Raw genomic sequence first — 20,736 nt, forward strand, 5'->3', positions numbered from 1 at the left:
CAGGATCTAGGAAGTAATGTGAACTCAGAGTCACTTTTACGTATGTTTAATGTTGTTTAACTGAGATACCATCCCAGACAGGAAGAAAAATAAACAATACCTTTCGAGATCAGACTTGCAATGGAATTATCAGTTAGATATGGTGACCTTCTTCCTACATGACTATGAAAAATCTGAAAAACCTCTTTAGAGTAAAACTGCTTCTGTCTGCTTCTTGAAGTTGTCTTTCAGTTGCAGAGATATCACCATTCCTCAGATGTGTAGCAATTTGACTGTCAGAAGTGAACAAACAAGCTATAGCAATCTTGTAAAATATTTTACATTCCTCTCTAGGCGTGTAAGCAAAGACTAAAGTAGTCTCAAAAATCCCTTGTGTTAATTTGAACAAGCATTGTGTTTTAACTTTGAATCAAACCTTGAAATAAATAAATATGGAAAACATAGTATTTAAGTCTGGAGTCCTACAAAGACAATACTGAATGTGGCCAAGCCTGCTGGTATTGTGCAGACCTCCAAAAGATGAACAAGGTTAGGATTAAAAAAAAAAAACAACCAACCAAAAAAAAACAAATAAAACCCCAAAACCCCTCTTCCACAAATAAAACCCCAAACCAAACACCAAACTGAAAAAACACACCCTGACTCAAATGGAAATTTTACCTCTGTCCTATAATATATAATTTTTTTCTGGTCAATGGCACGTCTCCCATTTCAGAGACGTAACAATGCAGTACCATGAAGCTGGGTATCCAAAAGTCTCTTCACTTTGCCATAATACTGTAGACCTTTTACAATAAATTAGTTCCTATTAGAAAGACAGTAGGTTCTCTGAAACATGTTCATGTTCTTGTATAACATAAACTGGTAGGAAAGAACCAATCTAGATTGACAAGTCTGGGTTTTTCTCTCTTCCCCAGTTCAGATATGCTGAGTATGCGATGTTGGCTCCAAAAACTGCTGACATTCTCTGTCACCACTTGGTCCCTTCATGTGGGCCTGAGGCCTCTCAGGCCTCCAGAAGTATCTGCACTCCCAGAGGGAAAAAAAAATAATCACAATTTGGTTGCAATTCCTTCACTGTTTATTACAGTCTGCATGGTGGCTTTAGTCAGAACTTTCCTCCTCTACCTCTTTCACCTTGTCAACCTCAACTTCAGGCTGCAAAGAGGCCTGAGGGATGCAGCTGAATGTTCGGATGCTGTGCGGATCCACTGGTGGCACCAGTGTAAGCGACTCCACGCTCAACGTGTCCGTGCTGTCATCTGTGAGTAAGGATATGGTGGGCTGCTGGGCAGGAATCAGGCTGGGAGAAAGGTTGGCTGTTTCTGTGTCACTGGGTTTTACAGCATTTCTGCTGGACTTGGAAACAGCTGCAAGAGTTTCATCAGTCAACATCGTCTGACCGGAACTGGCCGTCAGAGGCTGCTCTGGAGCTGAAGCATCATCTGAGAAAAGAAAACACCAAGAACAATCAATACTCAAGGCAGTATGCACATTAACCTAACAATACACCATTATTCAAGAATAACTGGGTAGAAAATACAGTTCTGTGAAGCACTATGCTTACACATCCACATTTTAGTAATTAGAAATAAACCAAAATATTATAAAGGCATAACCTAAAATGTCAGTAGGATTATGTTCTAATTAGGAACCATTTAGTATTAGAATATGTATCAATATTAAAAATTTTCTTAGAGAGAGCAAGTTGAGGGAAAGAAAACCTCTCCAGTATTTAGTATGAACTAAAATGAACCCGCTACCCCTTACCAGGAAGATCTTTAGAAATAAAAGAAAAAAACTGAAGAACCACTCTACAGCCAGCTTTCCCAAAAGGTGGCCTGTTTCTTACAAAAATTTGGAAGTCACTCTCTCAATTCATCCTCCAGGTTCATATTTAAGTGACACCTCAACCACAGAAAGCAGAATTATGGCAGAAGAGGAAGGAGGACATTTCCTTGCTGCAACTGAAAGGTGCTGCAAGAGGCCTGCTTTACACAGCCTTCTGAGACATGGGGGTCTCCTCCTAAGCAAGGAGTATCCAACACTCAAATTGAGAATAAGCATAAATGCTACAGAAAACTGATATGCTGCTGCACCTCCTACTTCATGAAAAACCCCTCCAACATTATTAGCTATTTGTGCTGTCCTCTCCCCCTAAAAATCCTAGTGAACTGTCAAGCAAGCTGTTCATTTGGCTCAGGATGGAGAGGGAATGGACAGGATGAGGTGACACAGCCTTAGATGATCAAGTATGCCCAGAAAAGTCAGTTTTTTTTCTTTTCAGACTACAATAATAGATGCCATTAAAGTAAAAGGTATCCAGCTTCAAGACAGACCAGTTTTAAAGCTTTTCTAAGAAACAGCATGTGTTCAAGTGTACAGGAATCTGCAGAAAAGCTTACAAGGCAATGTAGTGAATACATAAGCTAAGAATTAAATTATGGTTTTAATACACAGTGACCTTAAAAAATTTTCTGTTTCATTATGATTCCAATTAGTCCTGGAAAACAGAAAGCATGAACATAAGACAAAGGGAAAAAAAAAAAGGAAAAGCAAAGGAGATAATGGAATGGGTATCAGTAAGGTATAAATGGATTACACTAAAATTACTGGTTTTTTTACCTTTCTGGTAAGATAACCCAAACAATGGTTTACTCTCACTCCAGAAACCACTCATGTACTTTTTGCTGAATTGGAGGCTAAAGCTTCTTGCTTTGATAAAAACAAGATTTTTAGATGGTAAAAAAGTCTGCTATTAAATAAAAGAGGTATCAGTGGTTATCTTTGAACTATAAGGACAGATTCAAAGTAACCCTACAGATTCTTCATCTGTCAAGAAGCGTTAGTGAGAATGTAGCAACTGATAACAGAGGAAGTGATGCAAGAATCACATGGAAAATGAACTACTCAAACAATGAAATACAGGCTCATTTCTCTGAATTCCAAGCTGAACACTAACATTTCAGTATGCACAGAACAGTGAGTTTCTGCTTTTTCAACCTATACAATCTTCAAATGCTATCAAATGCTCTTTGCCAAGGTAACTTTTAAATCTTATTTATACTACAGCATGAATAGTCACCCAAATTCAGATTCAGAAACCTGAGGCATTCTGGTAAGTATTATCAACTAATGGCATTCTGCTCAGAATGTTGCATATAGCACATTTCTATTTAACTTCTGAATCCACACTTCAGTTCTTAAATCATTCCTTCTCCTCTCCCAATAGAATATCAATGTCTTAATACTTGAATTTACTGAAATGATGAAAGACATTATATTCTTTTGTTATGCTGGATGTTTTGGTCCCAAAATCCTTCCAGGTAGGTTCTAAGTTAATGTTAAAGTGACTCCTTTCTTAATGCCACAAACAAAAAATATTTGGAAAAAGTCTTCATAACAAAAAGTATCTGGAGTTAACAAGTCCAAATTTTCTACACAAAAGTCTCAAAAAAACCCATTAAAAAGAATGACAAAAGTATCAAAAACTGTGAGCAAACTACGCTGCCCAGTATTTCAGTGGCAGCATTTGTAGAGAATACAAGATCAGAGCTCTCCTGTGCTTCCCTGCAGCTGTTATTGATATTGCTAGAAGCCAGTCTCTCTCCTCTCAGGATGTCTTTTGTCACTGCCAGCCTGGTTTCCATCACTGTGGCATTGAATTTCAGGGAACAGTGGCCAATTGCTGTAACCCAGGGTGGCACCACTGTCAAAATGATCAGAAAACAAATCCCAACACACAAAAGGGTGGAGGAGAGAGAGTTCTTAACACTGTCTAGAGCTCACAAGAATGTCTGTCCTTAAGCAGGTACCAAGCTCTTGCTTCTAAGGAGTTTCACATACTCAGCATATTTACAGATTAATTTCTCTACTTATTATCTGGAATTTCCCTTTATACTATATATAAAAATACTAACTGGCTTTCAAAATCCAAACTCCCAACATTTTGTTGCAGTTTGACTTTTGGATAGAAAGAAAATTTGTAATTTTTCCCTGGATAAAACCACCGGTCACCAAGATATGCTCTGCTCTTAAATATCAAAAGGTTATCACCTAATACTAGAAAACAGCATTTCTATTTCTCTTTCCCCAGCCTCAATGTACTTAGGCAAGAGTGTTTTGGCACAAAATATATGCCAAATCTGCAGCAAAAACCAAGGAGAGAGAAGTCAGTTTCTTAAAATGGTTTTGATCTTAATACTGAGCTCTAGCAAACAGTATTCCATACCTCCAAACTTATTGTACTTATTGAAAACAAGGTGCAATTTTGCAAGTTTTGGGGTATTATTAGCTCTCTTTGGATGCAGAGCCTTCAACAGCCTTACATGCTTTTCAGCACTTCTTCAATACTACAAAGATTATTGTTACAACAAAAAAAAACCAACTAAAACATTCAACTTGTTATATTAACTTATGCTAAGAAGGGTTATTGTGAAAGAAGTTTGAAAAGAACAGAAAAAGGAAAGAATAGACATCTACAGTGAAGTGTCCTAAGCTGTACAGCAACGTACTATGAAAGGATAACAAAAATACAAATTACAAGACATTAGGCAAAAAGTTGCAAATTAAATCTATAATGATGAAAAAGGGTGTTTATATAATACTAGCAGAGTAAAGCAGCTTCATGCCATGACAGGAACAAAAGAAAAGAAAATTAGATACAAGTTCAATCAGATTATATAACAAAGGTCATCTGAAGCGTATTTCCATATTTTTTTGCATCTGCTCCTCCTCCTCACCTCCTCAGGTAAGGACAGTCAAACAGTCCATAAAGTCATCTGCCAGAACCTGATGATCACAGAAATATTAAGCTTGTGCCATCAGAGTCCAGGGACAGTCTTATGCTGAATGCCTGTCCATTTGACCTGTGCTATAAAGAGATTTTCCTGCTGGCCAAGGACCTGCATTACTGTCCATTCAGGAGCCTGTGTTTACTGAATTTCACTACAGCCAGGGCTGCCCTGTGCAAATGAAGACATGGCTGCTTTGAAGCTGGAGGCTTGATAGCACAATTTCCACCTTTGGCACGAGTGCCCAGAGACATGGGAGAAACCACAGATAAGGCTTTCAGGAACAGCTCATGATTGATTTACAGTTCTCCCAAAACAAAACGCAGAGACAAATATTATAACGCTTTCTTCAGTTTCCTACCTCACTGTCACTGCTGTCAGCATGGAAAGCAAATATGTTCTACTGATTATTATGGGCTTGTGAAGGCTTATGGAGGAACCTGCCTGAGTGGGTATTGCGGGAGTTTCTGCTGCAGCTGCTGCTGGAAGGCCTAAACCCAGTGTCCACCGTGACTGTCAGCCTCCGACAGACTAAACACCCGCCGGCGTCCTTTCCTGCCAGACCTTACTAGAGGGAAACACAGCCAGAAATCATACAGAGCCTTCAACAATGACACAGGGGAGGGAAACTGGAATGGAGACAAAGGATAAATGTTAGAGCAGCAACAAGAATAAGTGACAAGGACACACCCGTAACTGCTGGTATCTTGAATACAATTTGACACCACACCAAGAGTCTTCTACTTTTGGGAAATACTTCTGAAGCAGGAAGTATTCATTCTTTAGAAATAAATGAGTTTATATGAATTTAATGCTTTGCTTCCTATCTGAAAATGTTTGTAAGTTTGGGCTATGTCTGGCAATATCAACATCAAGGAGGGCTGGCAGGTATTTATTTGCATTATAATCTACTCACCTGCTTTAGAAACTTTGAGAGAAGTTCTTTACCACAAATTCTGGTGACACAGAATTATTCTCCTTTCCCCTGGCCATGAATTACATGCAGTGCAGTACTGTGCACGTGACAACACTTCAGATCACTCAGCCCTACTATTCTGAAACCCAACAGTAGCATTTACATTTGGTTTATGATAAAACCAAACACAGGGTTTGGAAAGATAACAGCAGTTCAGATGATGATGCTTGGTGCATAGAAAGTTCCTAGAAAAGAAACTTTCTAAGAACAAAAGTACTTCCTCACCTAGTCAGAAAATTACTAGAGCTTCACAGAACAGGAGGTCAAACCACATTTACATTACTGATTATAGAGGGAAGAGACAGAGATGGTTTCAGTAGGAAGGCAGGCACTGCTCTTCTAAGCTTGATTAATCACCCTCTCCTTGGAATGGAAATTTAATTTCAGACTGGAATCCAATATGTTCTCTGCAACAAGGGACAGTTCTTGGTACTTATCTTAGATATTTTATCACCAATACCTGCCAGAAGCACAAAATACAGCTTAAGTGGCACAGATCAGTGCCTTGTGAAGTCCTCATTACCTATTGCTCTGATGTAAACATTTTCTTAAGTACTGAAGCCAATTGCTTTTTAAAAGTTAAGACAGCTTAAAAAGTAATAAAATACAGCACAGATGACATTAATACATTCATAATTCTGGAAGACTGCTAACTTACAGTAAGAGAAGAGCTTCTATATCTAATCCTTGGCATATATGACAATAAGCACTTTAAAGAAGTGTACAGTTCCAGCAGGAGTAGCCAAGACACGACTGTATTCTAAGCTCTGAAACTTGATGATTAAAATCTGTCTAACGAGAACATTTTACCTTATGCATAGTAACATTTCAAAAGCACATGATAATTAAAAAAAAAGCTAAATACAAAGAAAAAACCAACCTGATAGCTGGACTTGCAGAACCCGACACTGATTTTTCTGTCTTGCTAAGCAATCTGCTTTCTTTAAGGGATGATTTCTGCTTTTTCAAATTTAAAGAACAATAATCTTGTAAAGGGCTAAGTTTAATCCCCAAACACTGCAAATGGGGGAGCTGCCAGTCTTTAAAATATCTGTGCCATAAAGCAGCTTGACAACTACTAGGTAGGATAGCCAATGAACTTGGGAGTCATAGGAGTTTATTTCACTCATGACAAAGCAACTGATGCAATGCTGCGGGACTGTTTGAAGCAGGTATGAGTGATAACAAGTAAATTATTTTTACAAAACATTGAACTAACATAACTTTTCCCTGTGATACATTTTTGAAAGAGCTTTTGCCGTTTAATCATCAATTTATCCTCTATGTTGTAACATTTTCTCTTAATTAACATGCAATTTGTCTTTATTTTGTTCTCATCTATCACTGTTTTATGTAAAAATTGGTGTCTATGTTCCAAATCTCATTTTCTGAGACAACTCTGTGAAGATTTACAAGTATCATCTAAAATATATTAAACCCTGACCAGTTTAAATCTGTCAACAGACTGTAACTTAGGACACTATAATCACAAGTTCACAGTATAAAAAGCTGTGTGGTTTAAGATGTTGCTCCTAAGGAAGGTAGTTGAGGTAGTTTCCTTGAAGTCCAGATAGGCATCTCCCCTTTATCTAGTCTGGCCTTCTTGTCTGAAGTTCCTGAGCAACCCAGGATACTTTTCATGCTCAACAGCTTGAGCAGGTGCCAGAACAAACAGGGGAGCAGGGAAGGAGGGGCACAGACATTTGTGTGTGTGTTCAAAATGGAATGGGAAATGAGACAGAGTCAAATGTGACAGATGGCAGCAGCATTCAGGGGCTACCTTGGGACATAGAACAGATTTTGGTAACTGCTTGCTGCTCATCACAGACTGGTTACTTCCTCCTCAAAGGAGCTACTTCACATCATGCAAGTCACTGCTCAGAAGCAGAAGAGGAAAGGCATTTTAGCTTCAACTGTCCTCAAGTGGTTAAGCTAAGGGAAAACCACTGCTTTACACAGAAGTGGGTGAATACCAACAGCTGTTTCCACATCCCAGCTGAGTGGTCAGCATGACCTGATCTAACACAGACTGTGCTCATGGCACTGTCACCTCCTTCAGCAGAGTTCTGTTCATGCACAAGTTCACAGAAAAGCCCCTTGCACATGCCAAACATAGCCCCACTTTCATGCCACATCTCTGGCAAGTTTCCAGGACAGATCACAATTCCATGTAAGTATTACAAAAGGGAGAATATTCAAGCTCACAGTAAACTGGTCAATCAGTTAATGCAGAGACCCTGATCCCAAGAATGCCACTACTGAACAGACACTGAGACTGGCAAAAAGTGTCAAAAGGGCTCTGGGGGTTGGGGAAAACCCTTCCTACATTCACACCTCCTAGAAGACCTAGGGAGTTCAGAATTCTCACTAGTCTGTAATAAGGACATTGAGCCACCATCAGAACTCACCCACAGGTTTTAAACCACTACCTGTGTTCATTATTGCCTGCAACTACACTAAGCAGTTTGGTACAGACCAGGGCAGCAGCTTTGAAGAATTACGCACACTTATTGCTTTAGTCTGATTTTAGGAACAGTTTCTGTGCATTAACGAGATTCTTCTAGAAAGAAACTAAACTATTAGATATGCTGCAGCTATGCACCAAATACACTTCTAACACTTACAGCCAACATATCAGTCTGACCTGACCACTGGTCCTTTGAACAGCCACATACATGGCAGGGATTCTTGATCCTACAGGCCAGAGCAAATATGGTCCAGCAAAACCCCTAAGCCACATGCATGCACCTCAGTTCCAACTGTGCATTATCCTACTGCAATAAAATACCTGCTCATGCACATAAAGCCACTGCCTTTCTCTCTGTAACTGCCCTCTGAGGAGAACAAAAGTCATCCCTGCAGCAGATCAGTGCAAGTTCTGATTTGGGACTGGAGCAGCTGACGCACATTGTCAGGTTCATTCCCTCTGACTTGGCTGAAGGGGACTGGGCCCAGTGGTAGGACCCAGAATTGGACCCTCACAGCTACATCTGCTAGAGCATCACATAAAAAAAATAATCAAAGCACACCCAGAGACAGTTTTCCTGCACGACATGTGACATTTTGCACATACTTTATGATTAAGTCACAATGAAGGTCAAGGTGGGCAGTTCATGCAACCTAACTGGCAAAGTGCATACTGAAATCAGGCACTCCAAAATACTTTTCCTCTAGTTTTGGTCTGGGTTTTTTTCATTATTTTTATCTTTATTTTCAGGGGTGAGGAAGGTAGGGAATAGTTTGGTGTTTCTTGTCGTTTGTTTTTCTTTTTTTTTGGAAATCAATGAGCAGCTTCCTGTCATCAAGCTTTTTAAAATGCAGGAAAAACAAACCATTTTATGTAACACAAATGCCAACATACTGTGTAAGCAGACTGCAATTTTGTTAACTACAGTCTGTGATGATACTTCAATAATTCACTATCTTTTTATACTTGATGAGTAATTTTATGTTCTGGATCTATGCATTTTTTCATAGAAATCAGATTATGTGTGCTTGAAAGACCTCAGTCTGAAACAAAGCATAGTCTTGCTTGATATTTTTGTGAACTAGCTTGAATTGCTTATACCTACAGAAATAATATAGATTCTTTATTTTCATTTCCTTTACCACAGTTTTCTCTTAGATACTCTTGGTAAGAACCTGTAGCTGCATTTCTCTTTCTGACCATAGAGGATTCAAATACAGCAGAGGACACTGTACATGAGCCTTTTTACACTGCTAAGGAAAACATGTCATCAAATTCATGTTTTCTTGTAGTGCCAATCCAGCCTGAGGATTCTGACAAATGACAGCACTTCTCTGTGCAATGACTACATATTACCTGGACCATGAAGAGACTGGGTAACAGCAATCACTTGGCAATAGAGGAAATAAATTTTTGAATATATGGTATATAAAAATATCCAAATTGTATTCTGAAATTACACATATTGCAGGACTATTTTGACTATGTGTTAATCTCTCAAGGTAATAGATGCTTTTTAATCTAGAGTCTGGCTGCTAGAATGCTTTAAATATTTATGGTACCTTAATTTCATCAGCACTCTTTCATTACCCTTTCCAGCAGTATTTCTTTCAAGGACACTCACTTGAAACATATTGGTCTGCTGACACTCTTCAGTGAAACCCAAAAACACTCAATACCTAAAGAAGTTGCGTCATTTCCTGTAGGACTGCAACAAATTTTAGATATAGATGGGCCTTCCAAATAAAGGCAAAATGGCACATCTTAGAAGGGGTAGCCTGATCAACCCTCTCAAGGAATGATCAACATTGTAAGTGACCACTAAAATGAGGGCTTGCTTGAAAAGTTCTTGAGAATCAAGTTCCCTCTATTGTTTTATAACCAAAATGAGGTAGAGTAGGTCACTTCTAGCATGAAAGCATTTCAGGATGCACCCTTGTCTAGTCTCCAGCCTCAGGCTTTGCCTCACACAATTTGCACTCAGAACAGACAATGCTACAAGATTCTCTACAAATACTACATGAAAGGGAGGAATAATGCAAAAAGAAGTTCCAGTTTAAGCATACCCACTAAATATACTGACCAATGCAAACACATGCAACCTACATTTGTGAAAGTTACACTGTCGGTCTATTTACATTGCAGCCTCTTCTGCACCAATGAAACAGCCTCCTGAAATGTGGAGGTGTTCAGCCACAAGAGTGTTATTGCGAAAACTTTGCAATATTAATATCCATAAATAATTATTTTCAAATATTTCATATTTGGCCCATTGTTACAAATTACCCTGAGGATCAGATAAACACACAAAAGCAAATGTCACCCAGTTCAAAAAAAAAGCAATACTTCAGTTAAAACAAACCACTGACAAAAAAAAAATCCTCAACATTCTAAACTGTTTGTGCTAGGAGAGAAGTCAGACAAGCAGGACATTATTTCACCAATACTTAAAGTCTCTACTGAAAGAAGCCAAGTATTTAGAGTTCCAGAAAGCTGAAGAGATCACTGCAATTTATACTACAATTTACTTTTAATTGGCTTAGTTGATTAAGTAATCTAAAACCCTAAAGCCCTACTCTTTGAATCCAGTAACAAAGCAACTTAATTTTACAATGAACTGCTCTGCATCCCTTAGTGCCTAGGCTGAAGGTGGTGAGTGAATACCTGCTGGGCTCTGGGCAGCAGAAGGAGTGGATGTCGAGCTTGCAGTCACTGAGTCACAGCGCCCTGTACTGCCACTGCCACTGGAAGGGGACGGTGACGAGAGCGGGGATGGATTGTGCTGATTTATGCACTGGGCTACAGCAAAGCCTGCAAAACAGGACAGTGAAGTTTACAAGTTAAATAGCAATCTTAAAAGAGTTAAGCTGTTGAACAAACTGGGAAAGGGTAAAAGCAAATCCTGTATGAAGGTGATGCCAACCTCATGTAGTGACCCAGAGGATGTGCCCTTTCCCACCTTCATCCTGGAAACCAGAGAAGTCTGAATACACCTGACTGAAAACAGGCTACAAGTGCTGATCAGTAAGCAAGTAAAGAGTTTAAGGGATTAAAAGCATTTTAAAACTTAGAGATTGCACAAACAGTCAAAACATATTGAAACTTTTCGATTTTTGATATAGTCAATATATTCACAGGTCACAGACCGTAACATGATAAGGAAAACAATTAAGTCAAAAGCGAACAAAAAACCCTCTTGGATATAAGACCTACATTTTTTTACTAGACACGACTTCAGAAAATTTTAATCAATCACATCTAATGCTGGCACTGAACTTCATCCAGCCTCTCACAAACTGAATTTTTTCCAGTGTGGAAGGAAAGACTGGAAAGGTCTATGCAGTGTCCGACAGCACCTCTTAGATGAGTCATTTTCTGACTTCTAGTGTAATTCTCCTTCAATCTCTTTGCAGGGTAGCATCCTTTTCTTTCCTAACCAGATTGCATTCATTCCTTTCTCCTTCTATAAGTACACACCTATAGCCACCTCTTCAGGTTTTGCTAGCAAGCAGCTTTTCAGAAGTTGATGCGCTTCTTACAGCAAAAGAAGTGCCTTCACCACGGGCTGTAGGTCAGGTGAGGCACACCATGTTTCTGCTTCTGCAGCTCTCCTCCCTCTCTCCCATGGGAAAGTGCTAATGCAGAAGTTTTTTTGGCAGTCCTGTGAAGTACTGAAAGCAGCCACAATGTGGACTACAAAACACCTAACAATACTCTAGTTGCTACCTTCACTGAACAGTCAACACTGAAAGGGAAAGTATCTGACAATCAGGTAAGACTGAAAACACACCACACAGTTCTTTATCCTTTTATACAGGGAATCTCCCTTGGCAGTGAATGGATGATTCACTCAGAGAATCTTCTATATAGGGAAGGTGCTGGTGCCATACAGGATGCAACCACTCAAAACTCAGCTTAAATGGACATGTTACAAGAAGCTCTGAAAGCTTTGAAATGTAGATATACCAAGTCAGGAAAATGCCGTTAGCAGCAACACACTGACAGGCTGTGCTACAAGCGAAAACAACAGTGATGAAAGCACAGAAGAAAGCTCACAAACATCTGTCCTGTTAATAATCTGACTTGATCTGTAATCCCACCTCCTACATTCTACCTCCCACGCTTACCCAAGAATTAGACTCAAAACCAGTTGCAGAAACACAATGCCACCTGAATTGCTGTAGCACTGCAGCACAGCTTTAGATAGGTATCTAAATGTAATTTTTACCAAGTTAAATTACATTCATTATGTTCAAGATGAACACCACTTGAAAGAACTAAATCACTACCAAGGCAGGAGAGATGTCTTTCAGTGAAAAACAAAATATTTGGTAAGGAACTAATTGTCCTACAAATGTAAATAAATCCATGCATTTTATTTCAGAAACCAAAAGTGACTGATCTACAATCACCTAGGTAAGTTAAACTGAGTTTACACAGCGACACCTGACAGTCTGCAAAAAGTTAACCACAAACTGAACCACCTCAAATGTGAAAGACTTCCACATGTATCACTGGCCATGAGTGCTATAGTTTTTAATCACAGAAAATGTACATTAGATTTTTCATACACAGTTTGTAGTTTGAAATATCAGTTAGGACGGGGTAACAAGGAATAACCAACCAGTGGACTTGTGACCACAGAAGTGAGGCAAAGCCAACTGTTAAGGTGAATGAAATTAAGAACAGCTCCTAAAGCCACTGCTACAGAAGAGCTTACATCAAGGTATTTCACTTCCCTTACAGGGCTGGTAAAAGCTGTACCTGTGGATAAAGCATTCTATATCCACAAAGTTTGCACTTCAAGGGAGAAGAAACCTTCCACCCTCAGCAGAACAGCAGAAATAAGTAGACAAGGTCTCCCATGACTGTCATAGGGAAAACTGGTCTGATTTAGCAGGATTGCCAGCCCAAAGCTTCTGCAAAACAGCACTCATGCATTCATGTCCTTACATAGGAGCATTTGCTTCAAAATGACCTCAACATATTTTCTCTCCCCAAACAACTGCAAAGGAAGAATTTTAAATGTGCTAATGGAAGCTAATTTAGATAGGAAGGAAAGGTAAGCCTGAATAATTCAAAATACTGTAACTGGGAAACTACTGACCAAGGAAAAAACCTCTAATCAGGAAACTCCTATAGGAAATACCTGCAAAGAAAATGTGAGCAGAATTAATCCTAGCTACAGGAAGCAAAATAACAGTGAGGAAGTTAATGATGACAGGAATGTTAGTTCATATTACACAAAGGGTTCCAAACCTATGGATGATTTTTTTTCCTTCAGACTTTAAAATGAAGATGGTTATAACTTGCTTGCCATGCTAATGTTAACAAGCTTTCCTCCTACTTTTTTCCTCTCAAAACCTTATTATCATCTACTGAGATATTAACAATGGATAAAATAGTAAGAGAAATCTATTGATTTTTGAATCTTTTGCTTTTCAAAATAAATTTACTTAGTAGGTAAGCAACCACACTTGTTAAAATATTTAGATGTACCTTTTGCTGGAAATCGTTAACATTTCCCTTAAGACAGGCGGGGTATATAAATCTCAGAATAGAGCTGATACTTGAAACTAATTCTTGAGTTTGCTTGAAGAGGAAGTCATTATTTATTTACGTTCAATGGAAGACATCTGTTCACAGGGCCCCTACCAAATCTGCTGGTTTCTTTAAAAACAGTGTTCTTTATTTACATAGATTGCTTCAGAAGTACAATATGTTCATACATAGCTAATAGATGAGATGGTGAAGAGTCCAGCCAGCTACACTATCCCTAAAATGCTCTAACATTCTAGCAAAGGTCAGAAACTTTAAAGAGACCTTGGAATATACTCATAGCCATGACTTCATGGTAATAAAATTGATAAGTGAGGGATTTTGCTTACGTTGTTCTCTACTGAGAACTGTCCAGTCCAGCAGAAGATCACAGCATGTCCCTGCACTTTTCACAGGGGGATGTTCTGAAGCATGCTCTGTGACATTCTCATCACCCTTCACTTGTCCTGCACAAAATCCAGTTTCAAGCTATAACAATGCTCACCCTCTTTCCCCCAGACACCAAGATTTTAACTTTGCACTGTGGAACAATGAAGGAAAATGAAGCCCAGTTTGACAACAATAAGGGAACACAGAAGTTAACTGCAGGCTCTCTAGTGACATATGCAGAGCTTTATGTAGGCACCATGAGAGAAACTGAACCAGACAACTGCAATGAGTGTTCTTGAAAATTCTAAATTCATTGACAATAGGAATTAGGGAACTGAATAGCTGTATCAAAGTTCACAGAGTGAAACTTGCAGGAGGAATGAAAACATTGATACGAGTGTTAATTTCTTAAAAACCATGCTGGATTGTACAGCACTGACAGCCAACATGGTCCTAACAAAAGTAGTAATTAGTCTTCTAAAAATGTTGCCATAAAAACAGCTCTGCTTTAAATCTACAAAGGACATCACCAAGGGAAAGCATAATTTGAGTATTAAAAGTACAACCAAATTAACTGACTGTGCGAGCTCTGCAGAACTCAAACACCAGTTGGAGCTGTAACAGTTAAGAAATGCATACATGAAGCCAGTAATTTAATTGCAACTTGTTCAGTAATTTTTTCAAAGCCACAAAATTATCTTCTTGAAGTAAAAATCATTGCAAGCCTGATTAAGGGATAAGCACACACAGATTCCTATAAAAATCACTAGGAACAAGGAAAGCTTATTCATTCCTCAGCAAAGATAAGATAACAAACCCATATTTGATACTGGTTTTGTAATCAGATGTAAACACAGGATATTAATCAATTTTTATTTTATTACTACCTGTCATAAAATGCATTTCAATGATGCTGTATTTGATATACTTCCAGTTGCCTGCCTCATTTCTTATGCTTTGTATCAAATAAAAGCTTTAAAATACTTTTCCCTCTGGATCTGCAAGTGGAACTCTACATTTCCTGGATTCAAATAAAGGATGTCATTGCTTGAACAAACGACTATGTTGCATCATCCCCAGTATTCTCCTTCGAATTAGCAGATGAAGTCATTTGTTAGGAACACAAAAGCACTCTTAGAGAAAGCTGAAACAGTAACACTGGACTCTTTACAACCACACCTTTTCCATGGAAGTCTGGTCAAATAAGGAAAACACTCCCCTCACACATCATACACTGGTCTTTGACGCACTGACTGGCAATACCCATGGTTTTATAATTTCTGTTCCCCAGTCAGGACTCAGGTAACTGAGCTCCAATTCTAAAGCAGTAAAACATCTGCGTTCCAAGTAATCTGAACTGTGTGCATTTGAATTCTGAATCACATTTAAAGAGAAATGCTGAGTTCTGTGAAATGACTGACAGTAAGAGGTAATGAAATCTTTTGTATAATACAGCACAATTAAGTACTTTCAAGCAGTATGAGATATCCCTTTAAAATGACTCAACCCAAAAGGAATATAGTCATCTGGAAAAGAATTTCTGCAGAGAAGTCAATTTGTGAAACAGACAATAAAGAGGAAAAAAAAAGCAAAGAGCTCATTGATTTAGAATCATTCCTTTAATCCCAGTTCCAAGCTAATGTAGCCGTGGCCCTTTTCTGTCTTGCTCACTCTGAGGGAAATGTGGCAGTGCACAACATTCCAGCTGTTTCCACAATCCAGCATGAAGACATCCATAAACGAATTAAAGGAGGAAATACACACAACTGACTGGGACTGCTCATAGAATCTAAATGGGAGGTGCTGGGCTGCAGCTCCAGAGCTGTGTCCAAAACCTGTAACTTCAGCTGAAGGCTGAACAGGAAGATCTGGATGTGTTACATAAATACTGAGTATGCAAAGCATGATTTAAACTAACTTGATTTGTAAGGAAGGCAAGGTATTAAGACATCTGGGGAAACTGCCATGGAAGTATTGCTCACAACGCACCCACAATACACACCCAGGTATTATTTGTTTCTCTCAGAGTAAATTTTGCCATAAGCCTCATCCTGGAGTTGTGTGCTCAGGAACACACCACAATAAGCTTTTCACTGCTTGTACAAGTTACAGTACAGTTTTTGCAGACAGAAATCACAAAGCAAAACCTGCTTGTTAATGAATGCTAATCTTACCTGGGACTTTGTCAACAGATGCAAAGACAGAGCGCTGCACTGTGGGGTCACTGCTCCCACGCCGGGACTGGTCATAGAATCTAAATGGGAGGTGCTGGGCTGCAGCTCCAGAGCTGTGTCCAAAACCCATAACTTCAGTTGAAGGCTGAACAGGAAGATCCAGGAGAGCTATGTTTAATCACAATTGATAGTTTTTGTTACTCAAATACATAAAAGGAAAAAGAGGTGACAAGAAAATTGATAGTTTTCTCAGGACCTAAGACTAAACCAGATTTTAACATAACTTGCTTTCATTTACCTCTTAATTATGGTTACAAATGCAGTGACAAACTAAAGAGTCAGTGCTTCTGGCAACCTTTTCTACATTGCTGTCTACACCACATTCACACCAGGGAAACCTCAAAATTTCAGCGGAAAAGAAAAAACCCCAGGATTACAGGAAGTCCCTTTCACTAAAAAACCATAGGAGTTATTAACAATAAAAAAAACCTTTTGCTTTTCCCTGCAGAAATAAAGTAATTCATTAGTTAAAACAGAACACTGCAGAAAGCCATTTAAAGAGACAATCAGCTTTAAGATGGAAAATAAATGCCTTTGCATTCATTCAATCTAAAATTTTTAATATCAAGTACTAATATCCTCAAACTTGCTTTTATGCCTTGCTTCATGTAAAAACAATTAAAGTGTCACATATCCACTTTATAAATTCTAAGTTAAATACGGAAGTAAATCTATTCCTTGGAAACTCAGTCCTGTTTTAGAGTCTTCTGTAGCTCACCACTCCTCAGTGTGCCTCAGCCTGACATTACAGAGTGTTTTGCCATGCCAGCCCAGTGCTGTCTCCCAGAGCCATTGCAGGACACCACCCACCTGCTATCCTCTGCATTTTGGTGCGCCGCGCCTGGATGCGGCCCTTGGCCAGGCGCTGCTTGGCGATGATGCAGCGAATGTGATCGGCAAAGATGAACGTGGCCTGCAGGATGGGGAAGGGCTTCGAGTGAGGGCTGGAGGCAGGCTTGTGGATTATGATGTTCAGGGCTCTGCTGTCATCCTCTACTCCGGTCACCTGCATATCCTAAAGAGAAGCAGAAGGCAAATAGTTACAATAAGCTTTTCTAAACTACAGATTAAATATTAACATTGAAAGAAAGTATTATGAGAATGTTTCCTTAAAGCTCTTACTAAGACAGTTTCCATGTTAAAAAAACCAGCAATATAAAACCAAACCAGACTCTGCAAGTTGTACAACTTGGACTTACTTCTTCAGAAATTAGTATTCATAGAGATTGAGTATTTGAGCACAGCAAATTTTCAGGAAATACAAACAGCAACAGTTAAGGCAATAAAGGGACAAATGAGAAAAAATTCCTTAGATAAGCACACATCATTTCAAAATTACAACCTGTCACCTTCTCCACCTGTGTAGGAAAATCAGAACTCTAAGTGAGTTCATTAACTACTTGAGTAAAGTGCTTGGAACACAATCCTAACCAGATGTGACTTCAGTCTTCAAATGAGCATAGCCCATCAGATGTTAAGGAAGTTACCCCATCTGCAATTGTGTCTCTGGTTACCTACGTAAACTTCTTCAGAAATTCAGAATTGTTTTAAAAGGCAGGAAGCAGAAAAAAGACCAAAGAAACAAGGAAGCATGCTACAGAGCTTAAATATATAAGCTAATACTGGTATTACTATTTATCCAACATAAAATGTAGATTTTCAGCTCAGAAAAGCTGGCCACCCAAACTACAACTTCCCTTACCTGCAGAAGGCCTGCAAACTTAACTACTCCCCATCCAAGTCTGGCAACATCTGGTTCAACCAAACTCATCTGGTAAATATCCACAGCCAGGAATCTTTGAACTTGGCCCCCATCCTTTGTTACGACTGTACAAGCAATCAGATCACTGTTATCTAAAGGAAGGAAGGAAGGGAAAAGGTTACATAACACTGAAGTTGAGGATTCTGGGGTGTGGGTATTCTACATAACAGAAAACATTAACATATAAAAATATAACAAACTTGATAACACATGGTTAAAGCTTCTGTTCACATTTTTAATAGATATTTTAACTTTCCTATCACAGTTACATAGAAAGGGCAGGAGAGATTTTAACAACAGTGGTTCAGACATACAAGTTAAATATAAGATGGGTACTATATACACCTTGCTTACTCTTATCACCTTCACTACCTTTCAGAAAAGAGCTCCTTTCATCTCAGGGGTAAAACTGCAACATTCTTATTTCTCTCACTAGGTGAAGTCTCAACTTGTTAACAACCACAGCCAGACCCAACACCACTGCAGGCCATGGCTTCTACCTTGTTATAAACTTTGTCTCCTGACACAAGCTACTTTTCTACAGGTCTGAAACCTATGCTGGCTCTTGGACTCACTTCAATTTCAAGATTATTTGGACTCTCCAGATAAATTGTAGCAGTATTTTGACAATGTTTGATATTTCATTGACTTATATTGAACAAACAGATTCTTACTCCAGAAACCCCTCCAACAAACCCCAAAATACATTCTCCACCATTTCCTCACTGCCCCGTTCCAGTTCAAACCCATTATTAATGAAAAGGGACTAAATCACCCTGTTCACACCAGCTGAAATCTACCAAGCAGCCCTTAAACTGGCAGTGCAACCCCTAGCAGAGCTCTGCTAACTCTACTAAGAGCTGCTTTTTCCTTTGCTTCATACTGATACTTTCATTCATATATTTGATGCACACAGGTCTTTTCCTCTCTCTCATCTAGTACAACTTACAGCAAGTAAAATATTGTGAAGGCTATACAAATCAGTAGAACTTATTTACTCATCCAGACATCTAAACAAGCATTTAACACCACTTTTCACACTAGAAACATCTGCAGGATAAACTACAAGTGGATGTGTACAGCTCTTCACAGTGGCAGGTCACATAACCATAGACAACAGCCATGAATTATGGTCAGGAGGTGGAAGAAATTCTTTTGTGCAGCTGATTACCCAGAGATGATGTGGAATTTACATCACCAAAGGTTTTCAGGCTTCAAAAATCAAACCAACTTCCTCTTCCCCACAAAAAACCCCCCACAATACAAGTGAGAGATCCTTTCCAACTAACATTTCTGTGAATCTACCAATTACCCTTTACCAGCAGGACCCATTCAAAATTCATTGGGTGGTAGGAAAGAAAGGCATGAAATACAGAACCCTAACACAATTAAGAGGATAATTAATGCTAATCAGTGTGAATCTACTGTCAGCTTTTGAAATTCGAGAAAACAAGTTTAATCAATAAATGCAATACATACAGGACATGATTCAGTTAACATGAGAATTGATTGCATTAACCTTCTCACAGCCCTGGAAGACTCAAAAAATCCATAAAGGATTGGCAAATATTACTGTAAGAACCTGTAGAGGATTTATTCCTGTTTAAAGAAGGAGCTCAGACACCAGGCAGAACTGGATATTTCTTATTTTGGTATGCTTAATTTCTTGCCTCTTTTATTCTTTAACCAAATGAATCCATCAACAGTTATTTCAGTTGACTTGAATTCCTGCTCTTCTCAAGACAAAGTGCTTGGATTGGGACTCCTTCAAACAGGAGATGTCAGGCTGATGACTCTTTTGGGAGATTCTCAACTAACAGGCCACAACACCAAATAGAGTTGTGGAGTTCTCAAATACTAGTTTTTGACCAGTATTTACAAAGTTTTTAGTGCAACAGTAAGCAGGTTAAAATACTTGCTATACAAATTCAACTGCCCAAGTACAAAAATGCACTACTTCAGGAACTCAAAGGGCAGAATGCCTTCTAGAACAGAAAGTTTTTATTTCAAACCCGACAACATCTTGAAGTAAAGCATTACTGTAAAAGTCTTTAAAAGAAACAGAAAGGAAAGTTACTCATTTATTAGGCAACTGTTACAGGAATCCTTTGAGCCTATACAACTGAATGTAGTTCATTTACATGACTGTTTCTAGTTCACAGCTGCTGAAGAGTCAAACTGTCATCCTTGATGACAAAAACAGAAGAGAAAGTGTGGTTAAACACATTTTCAATGAACTGCTATAAGAATACTTACAGCTATGCTATGAAACAGCTAGAGATACCCAACCACTTTCAGATGAAAATATCAAGCCCAGTAAACTTCAGTACTATTCAAATTTGGTCTGATTACAGTGAACCACAGGCTGAATGGCTTCCTGGTGTGGCACTGCTGCAGAGAACTGGAGTGCCTCTTCTGAGATTAACAGCAATGGCTAATTTCTCCTCATGCAAAACGAGGTTTGTAACCAGTCTGGATGCTACACCTTCATTACTTGGATCCAAAATTTCTGTGAACTTTCTCCAAGAAAAACCCAAATTTTGGGAAATACAGCCAAGGAAGGAGAGTTCATAGAC

General features: G+C 38.8%; 1 protein-coding gene across 6 annotated transcripts in view; it reads right to left on the reverse strand.

The window, feature by feature from the left end:
• Positions 1 to 1,058: 1,058 nt before the first annotated feature.
• The window catches only part of CLEC16A (C-type lectin domain containing 16A), a 55,007-nt gene continuing 35,329 nt past the window's right edge, over positions 1,059 to 20,736 (reverse strand). For 4 of the 6 annotated variants that reach the window (XM_059484206.1, XM_059484205.1, XM_059484207.1 and 1 more), the window contains 5 exons: positions 18,101 to 18,252; positions 17,209 to 17,413; positions 16,339 to 16,506; positions 10,901 to 11,047; positions 1,059 to 1,445 (listed from right to left, as the gene is read on the reverse strand). In XM_059484206.1, coding sequence (XP_059340189.1) covers positions 1,105 to 1,445; positions 10,901 to 11,047; positions 16,339 to 16,506; positions 17,209 to 17,413; positions 18,101 to 18,252 — 1,013 coding nt within the window. In that variant the 3' untranslated portion in view covers positions 1,059 to 1,104. Of the gene's footprint in view, positions 1,446 to 5,237; positions 5,358 to 10,900; positions 11,048 to 16,338; positions 16,507 to 17,208; positions 17,414 to 18,100; positions 18,253 to 20,736 lie in introns of those variants that run through there. The other 2 variants (XM_059484209.1, XR_009419616.1) reach the window with 2 other exon arrangements.

This window comes from Ammospiza nelsoni, chromosome 17, assembly GCF_027579445.1.
Source record: "Ammospiza nelsoni isolate bAmmNel1 chromosome 17, bAmmNel1.pri, whole genome shotgun sequence".
NCBI classification, from domain to species: domain Eukaryota; kingdom Metazoa; phylum Chordata; class Aves; order Passeriformes; family Passerellidae; genus Ammospiza; species Ammospiza nelsoni.